Source organism: Lygodium microphyllum, chromosome 18 (genome assembly GCF_053477565.2).
Source record: "Lygodium microphyllum isolate KBCC chromosome 18, Lygodium_microphyllum_v1.1.10, whole genome shotgun sequence".
Classification (NCBI taxonomy): Eukaryota; Viridiplantae; Streptophyta; class Polypodiopsida; order Schizaeales; family Lygodiaceae; genus Lygodium; species Lygodium microphyllum.
Window position 1 is genome coordinate 116278639 of NC_141152.1, and position 11494 is coordinate 116290132.

At 41.1% G+C, this 11494-nt stretch overlaps 1 protein-coding gene across 1 annotated transcript; it reads left to right on the forward strand.

Annotated features, from left to right (window-relative positions):
- Positions 1-1589: 1589 nt before the first annotated feature.
- Positions 1590-3559, forward strand: LOC148021282 (uncharacterized). The gene is made up of 2 exons (XM_087698122.1): positions 1590-1935; positions 2056-3559. Exon 2 carries the CDS (start codon positions 2067-2069, stop codon positions 3006-3008), a length of 942 nt encoding a protein of 313 aa, XP_087554248.1. The 5' UTR covers positions 1590-1935; positions 2056-2066; the 3' UTR covers positions 3009-3559.
- Positions 3560-11494: the final 7935 nt, after the last annotated feature.

Below are 11494 nucleotides of genomic sequence, written 5' to 3' on the forward strand. Positions count from 1 at the left end.
ATTTGTACTTTAAAGCATATAAAAAGAAAGTGTTTGACTAAAATTTTAATAGTGATGGTTACAATTTGAATGAACTACTTTCATAACTTCCGTTAGATTTATAAAACAATTGAACCTTAAAGGTCTCAAAATATAAAAAGGACTTGATAATGTATCTTGACCATACTCCAATGAGACAAAAAAAGAACGTTGCAAGGTTCTTGAGTGGAGATATGATGGCACACTTGAAAACCTGGGTTGTGTGAAGTGGGTTGAAAAGAAAAAAGTTAAAAGTTAGGTTTCCTCAAACTAGGGTTACTTAAAGTAGCATAGGGGGAATATAGTTATACTAAATAATTGAGAAAATATTGGAAACTATTATTCAATTTAAAAGATCAAACAAGTCCAGATGAACTAGAGTATACATCAATCAACTTAACTTACAAACAAACATGAAATAAAGTTTATATATTCAAAAATATTCTTCCATCGAGACCATGTAATGGATTCATATACTTTTGAGAGGACTCATTGAAAAACTTGCACGATGCTTAAAGGAAAGTTTGTGGTAATTCATTGTTTTTGCTTGACCAACTTTTATCTTTCTTTTCTCTACATCTTTTGGATCTTATCTCCACTAAGGAAGATATGACATAGACCATAACTTGCTTAAATTTTTATTGAGAGTGGACTAGACATAATAGTTTCATTACTACTACTGGTGAATAAGCATTTGGATGTGAAACTCCCAATGATTTTGGATAGGAATGGCAATGAGTGATTTGTAATGTTTGCTAAGTAAATGAGGACATTTGTGTTGGCAAGTGAAAAAGAAACAATGGTGGAGCATGGTTCTTAAAACATGAGATCAATCAAGACATGTGCTTTATGATAAGGTTAAGTGATAGATCTACAAATCCATTTTAGTCTTTTAAAGGTAGTCTCTAGAAGTTTGGATATAGAGTTGAGATGAAATGTACACATGTGAGCTAGATTACAAGCTCAATTGTTTTTATAAGAATTTCGAAAGACCATTGAATGCTTTTTCACATTATCAATGTGTTTAAAAGAAAGCGCCTTTGTATAATGCCAATGTAATCTTGCATGTAACTACATCATAGGACCATTACACAAGTTGGATGCATGTAAAAAGCCAATGCACACAAGGGAAGCATGTTATGACATATTTGAACATGCTAAATCATAATGGATGCAAAAAGGATTAATGGGATTTCCCTCTCATCTTGAGGGAGATGAGGTTTGATATTTATCTATGAATGGAGCATCTCTATGACTTCCTTGATTGAAAGGATTTTATTAAAATGTTGTTAAGTGTCAATAACAAGTCATTGATTGCAATAGTTGAGATAAGTCTATTTGGGCACAGGGCTTGCTTAGTTATTAGGTTTGGGAAAGTTGGTTTAACCATTATAAAAATACACTTAAGTTAGATGTTCAAATTTTATAAATGTAGATTGATAGAAAAGTACTAATGTACAAATAAGTTTATTTTTTCCTTTTAAGGAAAGAAAGTTGCTTTAGGATGTCTTTGAGAAGTTAGGAGTTGTTTTGTGGATGTGTGGATAGTAGATACATAAAACAACAAACAAAGGTACGAGTGAGCTGTGAGACTCTGAGAGAGAGAGGATTGACGTCACTTTAAAAACCCCCCGAGGAAGGTTCGTGTAGGTATCGCCACCCTGCTGCTTATGCGTTGAAGTTTGTTAAGTTTCCAAGCAGGAAATTATTGCGCACTAACGGGACTCTTTTCATGGAGACGCTATTTATATAAGGGCTTGTTGGGACGCGGTATGCAAGCAAAGTAGGTTGGTTCCATGGTTTGTGCCAACAATTGCGACCGATCTCAACTGTCCTCTGAGCTGGGATTCATCGCTTTCTAGCTAGCACCAGCCAACGCTGATAGTTTATGTTAGTACCGAGGAGCTGAAGGGAAAGGTGAGCATGGATATAATTGAGGCAGCCAATATGGATGCGATCATGTGATTGAATGAATTTTGAGAGTGAGAGAGAGAGAGAGAGAAAGAGAGATGGGGAACTGTCCTGCATGCTTGTCAGGGCGGTACTCGATGGTCCACGAATACATGGGATCAGAAGAAGGGGATGATCAGATGGGGAGTTCGGGCGGGTCGAGTACTGGTGATGGGATCAAGGTAGTTAGGGTGACGGACGGGAAGGTGTTCGAGTATAAGAGTACAGCTAGTAGTAGTGATGACGATGATGATCGCCTAAATATGCAGCGGCTGCGGGCTAAGGACGTGATCTCGAAGCAACAGGGGGCAGACGAGAGCGGCTTATTGTACGCGCTCTTCGACCAGAGCCACAGCATGGCTGGCACTGGTATTAGTATTAGTACTACTCAGAATGAGAAGAGGAAGAAGGTGATGCTGATGATGATGCACAAGAGGAAGGACAAGGGTTATGATCATGGCCACTTGAAGCCGCTGCATCCAGAGACGCCCCTCAAGATCAGCCACGTCTACTACCTGCGGCCAGCTGCCTGCACCGCCACGACTGCGAATTCTGACCATAACGTATTCTCGAATATATTTAGCTGTCCTGCAGCTACTGCAAAGGCGCCGGCAGCCATTAGAGCTGCGACCAATAAGAAAAAGGAGAAGAAGGTGAGGTTCTCCGATCAGGTGGTCTTCATCGAGCCCCCCGCGCCCTCTTCAGACTATAACCATCAACGCCAGCTCGATTATGTATTGCGCCACACGCAGCCAATCGATGAGCGCCAAGTAGCCGTAGAACGCCCCGCCGTGCGCGTCAAGCTCCTCCTCTCCAAGCGCCAGCTGTGCGATCTGATCGCCACTACCGGCCAGACGTACCACCAGGAGCGGCAGCCCTACCACTCCCAGCCAGCCGCTGCCGGCGACATCTTCGCAGACAAATTAGTGGCCTCTCACCTCCCCCCCCATCTGGCCGAACAGCTTCTTACCAGCTTCCCCCAGCCTCCCTCTCTAATTCTCTCTCCGGCCACCCACAAGCTCATCCATATCACCTCATGAGATTATTCTAGCTCTTGAGAGTCCGTTTCTGTACTTTAAGTAACTTTCCCTTGACTGCTCTCATACCGAGGCTTCGTCCCAGGGGTGCATCCGCCCAGTAGCTAGATCAGTGAGTTCTCCTCCTATGCCGAATTTTGATATAATAGGTTCCAGCTGCTCATCTGTGTACATTTCATCCCGTATGGGGAAGACAACTCGTCCTTTTTGTAGGGATGGTCTAACTGAACCTGATGTTGGCTCGATCGATCAACGAGCCTCCTCTTACATTCTCTTCGATCGCTTGCATTAGATTTGCGACGTGGTTGCAGGGAATTACTAATTATCTCTGAAATGCGTTTTCAACCCAGCTCGTTTCGCTCATGTGCTGCAGGACTTTGATTTCAGTCTCGTGAGAGAGAGAGAGAGAGAGAGAGAGAGAGAGAGAGAGAGAGAAGAGAGATCAACCTACCCTAGCTAGCCAGATCAGGCAGGCCCGTCTCGACAAACAGCATCTTGCAACAACGTAAGGCTTTTTAGCCCCATTCGCAAGGTCTGGTGTGTCGTGGACTGTATATGGGCTATTCCAGTATCCGATGGCAAACTAAATTTCTGGGGCCGAAGTTGGTGCCTCGAGGTTTGGGAATACTATTTAGGTTTGGGAATACTCGTTGATAAATTTTTAATAAAGGGGTGTCGCCAACCAGGGTGACTCTGCAATAAACGTGGCTTGCACTAGAGATCTTTGAATGTTACATGTAAAAGTGTTCTCCAAAGCATCTTATATTCATGCTTTAGGATACATATGTAACATTTTGGGAGGAATATATGATGTCTACTTTTGTACAAGTCTAAACAATCATAAGCATGGGGTAACCATCAAAAACTTCAAGACATTCGCAAAAGATGAGGTGCAGAGGTTAGTTGTTGTTGTGCGCTTTCAAATGTCAAAGAAAGGCTTAAGATGTGGGGGAAGAAAGCCACGTCTTGTGATGCAATCAACATCAAAGCATAGGGTAGCCATCAAAAGCTTCAAGACATTTGCAAAAGATGAGGTGCAGAAATTAGTTGTTGTTGTGTGCTTTCAAATGTCAAAGAAAGGTTTAAGATGTGGGGGAAGAAAGCCACGTCTTGTGATGCAGTCAACATAAAAAATGGTTCCCTATTTGTAATAAAAATAATTTAAACTACTTCTAGTATATATTCAACAAAATATGAACATGAAAAAAATCCTTCATGTACATATTATTCTGTTAATTGTGTATTACAATATAATTATGAGTAAAAGCTCTTTTTGTTCGTTGTGTACTATAGTATGATTAAGAATAAAAGTTACTTTTTATTCATATATTTTTTAAATCTTACATATACATAATTTTTTTGTTTCTTTGTTGTGTATTATAATACATTTAGGAATAAAAATTACTTATACATATTTTTTATTTTGTATACTTTTATCTATACTATCTCTTATTTTAAAATTTCCAAAGGCATAAACCAAACACGACATGTCAACTACCAAGCCTACATGGCAAGCCGAGAACAATTCCCAAAGCATACATTTCAAGAAAATATATGGATAAAAACCTTTTAAACAGCACCTCAAGAGTGTGAAAAGCATTGTAGCCTAAGATGACTTCAAATTTTTCTTTTAAAAAGCTATATTATTCTAGAAAAGATTTGCTTATTTTCTTTCTCTCTTGCTATACATTGAAGGGGGGACACATTTTCATGTGGGGCACAATTAAAGAACAATGTTCTAGCACACACACACACACACACTCTCTCTCTATATATATATATATATATATATATATATACACACACACACACACACATGGCGATTGCGATGGGGATAGTGTAGGCACCCCAACCTCTAGGCTCGATCAAAACTCAGTGAGTGAGTGAGTGAGTGAGTGAGTGTGCGTGCGTGCACGCATGTGTGCACTTACAAGCTAAGCAGAGGTAAGCATGTCTCTCTCTCCCATGATGAGAGGCACAAGGGGAAGATTTACATGGTATTCACTTGGAATGCAAACATTGAGAGCTCTGAATCAACATGTGGCTAGGGCTCTCCTAGATCCTCTCCCAAGAATGTACGCGTTCAAAGTTTCTCGATCACTCTATTCAACCAACAATGTCATAGTGACTCAAGAGGAATATCTATAATCTTATTTGATGTCCTTGCTTTCAAATTGGTATTACGAGTAAGAATAACTGATGAAATTATGAGTGCAAGTGTGGCTTTTGGATGTATGAGATTTTTCATACATAAGAAATAGAAGAAGAACAAGAATAAGAAGGGACACTAGAAAACAAAGAAGATTAGCAATGTCTTCTAACATCCAAGCGAGATCCATCCTCAAGCTTGCATGCAATGTAGCCCTCACCTAAGAAAATGTCTAAAAGCTCTCCACACCTGCTCTCCTCAAGCCATGTCCCCTTCGTAAGGCCTCCTCCCCAACTCAAAGCTACCACACCCAACATTTTGCATACATCCACTATCACTACAGGATATAGGCTTCATACCGATGTTCAAAGTGATGCAAATGTTCATTAAAAAAATGTCCATGTTGCCGCTAAAAGTGTCTATATAAACATCTCTACAAATTTGTTGCAAAAAGTGTCGCTATTAGCATTGCTTTTGTGACACAAATAGCAACGCTCTACGACACTAATATCGACGCATGCAGTAAATTAGTGATGGTTATAGAGGGAAAAAATTTTGTGATAATATTCTTCAAAGCATTTACATATTGGATACGCAATCATCGTCAAGATGGGTCCAAAAACTACTTAAAACCACAAGATGAATAACTCATAAAATAAGTACAAGAGTAGTGATGACAACTCATGAAATTACATGGAACCATGGAGAGGAGAGCCAAAACAAATATGAAAATTTATCTACAAATATCATAAAGTGTGATTTATACAAAGGATCATAAGTACATCAAAGGAATGCTACATGGGAGAGCTTGCACAGATCACAAGGCCAAAAAAGAAAATTATGTGCGCTCCAAGAATCCAAGCACATGCTACAGATCCTCACAATCTAAAAGCTCATCCAGATACAAAGGAGTATTGAATAGACTTTGCAAAATCAACAACTAGAAATTAGTCAACTATACATTATACATCATTAGAAAAACTAGTGACTACCCACAATAAAGATAATTGACTTACTGGGCCACCCCACATGTACAATCTATTGATAAGTGTAGTGAGACAGTCTCTCTCTGCATATTGAGTCTCCAAACCTATGGGATCGTTGTTTGTGATAGAGTGTTACAAAGAAAATAGAATCACTTTGTTAGAAACACAATTCTTAGTACAAGTGATATTCCAAATAAGAAAGTGAGAAGAACCAAAAGAAAACTTACAAAGTCCTCCAAATAAGAAAGTGAGAAGAATCAAAGGAAAAATTACCACTACAAGGATATGAGGGTATAGCAACGCCCATTAGCGACGAGAAATAGCGGCATCGCTATTTGCGCCGCTATTAATGTCGCAAATTAACGACACCAATAGCGACAGTACCCAGAGGAAAAAAATGAGGGCTGAAACCCGAGCGCGTCATTTTTCACGCATTCACGAAAGAGAGAGCGAAAGGGAAAGCGAGAGGGAGGAGCAAGCATCTTGCTGAGAGGGAGAGAAAGAGAGAAAGAAGGAGAAAGAAGGCTTCTCACCACCACCGCCACTACAACAGAAACGAGGCATAGACGGGCATGTTAGACGCGCAAAGTCGGGCGCATCTATCACAACGTCTATAAGTGCGTGTAAACGTGCGTGTAAATAGACGCGAATTTTACGTCTATATATCCGCGCAAATAGACGCTAATATAGACGCACCAACAGACGCACAATTATTTAACCACCTAAAATTAGCAATTCACATAATTAAAAAACCAAAGTTAATAATTATTTAACCACATGAAATTGATTCTTGAGCATGCACATGTGCGCATGATAAAAACCATAGAATTAAGAATACACATTGAATCATTGAATTAAAAAAATAGAGTTAATAATTACTTTTTCATTGCTCTCTAATGAATGGCAGTTCCTCCAATTGACAAGCCTGATATAAGTAATTAGCGACAAGTGACAGAAACCTTACAATTAGTAGCAAGCATTGCAATATGTATCTCGTAATTTCTCTACGTACTTGAAGATGATAAAAGATACTTCCTTTTTATTATGAAAAATTCAATTTAGCTTTAAAATTGACTATTGATTCTTGAGTATGCACGTGTGCGCATGATAAAAACCATAGAATTAGGAATACACATTGAATCAATAAGCAAATTATCTCATCGCTCTCTCTTTTTCTCTCTCCTCTCTCTCTCTCATTTCCTTTTCTCTCTCCTGTCCCTCTCATTTCTCTCCCTCCCTCTCTCTTTTTCTCTCTCCTCTCTCTCTCATTCCTCTCCCTCCCTTGCCCTCTCTCATTACTTTTTCTCTCTCCTCTCTCTCTCATTCCTTTTTCTCTCTCCTCTCCCTCTCTCATTTCCTTTTCTCTCTCCTCTCCCTCTCATTCCTCTCCTTCCCTCTCTCTTTTTTCTCTCTCCTCTCTCTCTCATTCCTCTCCCTTCCTTGCCCTCTCTCATTCATTTTTCTCTCTCCTCTCTCTCATTCATTTTTCTCTCTCCTCTCCCTCTGTCATTGGCATGGGAGGTTGGAATACACAAGGAGGGAGGTTGGAATACACAAGGCTTACAATGCAAAGTCAGAACACTACAGGGTAGAGGAGTCTGTAAAAAGACAGCTATCAATCAGGTGACACTTTTTGGGTACTGGCATGGGCTAACAATATAAGCAACTTGGACCAAGACCATTTCACAAGTGAGCTGGACAATCGGACTGGCATTAGGTCCAAGGATAATAATTAAAATGCAAATCATTCATTAGTTTTGAAGTCACAATAAGGTCGCATCTAACGCTGTAGCATCAGCCTCAGATTTTTGCAAATCCTCACCCACCAGCAAATCAATAGTGGCTCCGCCCATATCAACCACAACAAACTTTTCTCCTTCTCTGATGGATAGGAATCTAGCATTTTGGAGACAATGCAAAGATGCAACCTCTGGCTTCAGAACTACTCTTAATAGATGAGGGCTAGCATCCTTTGAGCATGTTCTGCTTGACACTCCCTTGACCATACCAACTTCCTAAGCACATTTCCTCATCTTTTGCTTGGCAGCTTTTTCCCATATTGCTGGCACGGAAAGACACCATTGAATATCCTTCATCATCAATTGCCCACCATACCTGTCCCTCAGGTAATGCAAGATAATTGTGATACTTTCTTGAGGTAGTCGACGATGAGAGACTCAATTGAAAGGCCTTGAGGAAGAGCCTTCGATTTGGATTGACCTTTGTAAGGAGCTTGTTCTGCTAGATATAACTTGAAACCACTCATGAAAGTACTTCCGCAAGGAAGAGATGGCGTGCATGCAACAATCGTCTTGATGGCAATCTGGTTTGTGTTTTGCAATAGGGCACAGAGGAGGCCTCATGCTGCAGGGGCCAGTCACAGTTGATGTTGTGCACAAATGTGGATGTCGTGCAGGGGCCATACCCTCTCTTGCTCTATTTGCCTATTATGTTTAACATCTTATCTCTTTTTCTCTCTCCTCTCATTCTCTCTTTTTTCTCTCTCCTCTTCCTCTCTCATTTCCTTTGGCTCTCTTCCTCTCCTTCTCTCATTTATTCTCCCTCCCTCTCTCTCTCTCCTTTCATATTATGTTTTCTTCTCTCCCCCTCTCCCTCTCTCATTCCACGTCTATTTCCACGTCTATCTTCACGTCTATAATCGAGTCTACCTGAACAATAGATGCGCATATACACGCAAAAATAAACGCACACCTCAAAATTCAAATCATACTTAAATCATTTCTTTTCAAACTACGCCTTTCCTTTCCTGCATTTTTTACGGTTCTGAAGCTTGAGTTTAGCCGACATGCAGTCTCTTCATGCCTCACCTAGTCTCTTCATGCCTCACCTCCTCATGACTCACGTCTTCTTTCATTTCAAACACACAAGAAGGGAAAAAGGAAAGCCAAGGAGAGGAAGAAAGAGAGAATAAGAGAGAGGAGAACAAGAAGAAGCAGCAAGCAACCAAGCAAGCATCAAGGGAGGGTAACTTACCAAGGAGAGGAAGAAGGAGAAGGAAGAAGCGCCACCACCCGCCACACCAAACACCCAAGGTGAGTCTCTCTCTCTCTCTCTCTCTCTCTCTCTCTCTCTCTCTCTCTCTCTCTCTCTCTCTCTCTCTCTCTCTCTCTCTCTCTCTCTCTCTCTCTCTCTCTCTCTCTTTGTTTCACTCTTCCTCTCTCTGCTCTGTCTGTGTATTTAGGATTTGTGATTCCATTATGTATTGCATTTTGTAAATCATCAATGGCGGTCGTCGGCCTAAAATCAACCGACCGAGCACGTTTGATAGCGCGTCTACATCTCAATGTAGACGCAGATATAGGCGCGGAAAATGTTTCTCTGAGGGTGCGTCTTTGAGCGCGTGTGCTGGCATGTGTGCTCTGCAGTGTACATGCGATGATACATGTGCTGACAGATGTCCACAGAGACGCAGGTATAGACGCGCATAGAGACGCAGGTATAGACGATGTATGTAATATGTTTTATATACACAGGGTAATATGATTTTTCTTGTGTAGATGTGGAATCCTGGATCCTCCAGCACCCCATTCAACAAGGAGCAATTCATGGGGGAGATGACCAATTATCTTGGTCGCCCTCCCACTGCAGATGAAGTTTTCAGTGTGATGTCTGGGACACCTATCACATCTTTGCCTACACAAGGATCAGCTGAGGTACATGGATCGGTCGAAGCACGTATATCTGCAAAATCACGTGTATCACCTGAGGTAGAGGGTAGTGCACGTCGAGGGAGGAGGGAGAGTGGTGCGGGAGGACGAGGAGGTCAAGGGCTTTGTGGGGGTTGCCTAGGTGGTGGCTCTCGATCACCCTCACCGGAAAATGAGAGAGGTGAGCCTCCACAAATGTATTACTCTATCACTGATGTTGGTGGTATCTTGCATGACTTTGAGGGGAGGGAAATGATAGCCTACTTGAGGAGTGTCGTGCATGCCACATACAAAGATTGCATGATTCCCTTCAAGCACCAAAAAAATGGTTTGTGGCAAGAGGTGCTGCGTGCAGTACATAAAAGGTACCCTAATCCCGAGAATTCACGATTCTCAGATGATTGGGGATGGTCAAAGGTAAGAGACGCGCTTCATAACAAGAGGTCTCACATTATGACGCGCGCCAAGGAGTCATTGCAGAGACAAGAGCAGGGGCACCCTGGATATGGCCAACCACCCAATTGCCACCGCAAGGAGTGGAAAGAGGCCAAGAAGAGAGCAGCGGAGAAAATGACAAGTTGCCAGCATGCAGAGGCGCGACGTATCCAGATGGCAACCATGGGATTGTCGCATTATGGATCGGGTGGCACGGAGTCATGGGAGGCTGAGTTTGTAAGTATTATTTGATTTCTTTTTTTAAATTAAAATTTGTAATTTGTTTCACTTCATTATGTAGTGTGTTTTAATACGTTGTATTTTCAAATTGTTTTGTAGTATCATATCGTTGGTAGGATGCCTACTCCTAGAGAGGTAGGCTACCATCGAGGTCATAACCAGGCATCCACTTGGTAACATTTCTACGAGGAGGGACTCATCACAGAGGAGCAATATAATTGCGCCATGAGGATTCCACCACCAGAAGAGATATGTTTTATTTTTTACATGAAAAGTATAGATAACTCTAATTTATTGTTTGTAATGGTATTTATATACCTTAATCCTTTGTGTAGGCGAACCCTAATGCAGTTGAGGATAGCAAAGGGGGGACTAGCAGTAGCGGTGGCAGCAACGGCAGTGGCACAGGCAGCGGTGGTGGTAGCGATGATGATGCCTCTTCTGAGGAGATATAGAGGAGCCCCATGCATGCATGCCTCCCCTTGGCTTGTAATTTTCATTTTTGATATGTATTACTTTCAGCTAGTGCTTGCAACCATGATGTCACAAGCACTAGAACTCATAATGTAAAAACGTTTCATCTATATATATGAAATTTCGTGTGCTACATATATTGTTTTGTTTTCAGTATCCAATCTTCGAAATAATATTTCTCTGCTTTCCCTAAGCAAACAATTTGATGTTGATGGGAGGAAAAAAACCAGAGAGCATGTGGCTTCCAAAGCCACATGCTCTCTGGTTTTTTTTTCATACATCTGTTTTGCGCATCTATTAGCGCGTCTAAATTGCAGGATAAATGCGCATCTATTCTCGTCAAAAACTTTCAGAGTAAACGCGGTTTTAGACGCGTAGATACACGCTTATATAGACGCACAATATGAATATGTCCACTTTTTAATAAATATGATTATATATTTACGTAACGCATTTATACGCGCATCTATAGGTGCGTCTAAGTGTGCGTGTAACTCTAATCATAAGCGCGCTTTTAGACCCGATTTTGTAGATGTG

What these genes read in the sequence shown, in the direction of transcription:
- LOC148021282 (XM_087698122.1), top strand. Translation starts at nt 2,067, where the DNA reads ATGGTCCACGAATACATGGGATCAGAAGAAGGGGATGATCAGATGGGG.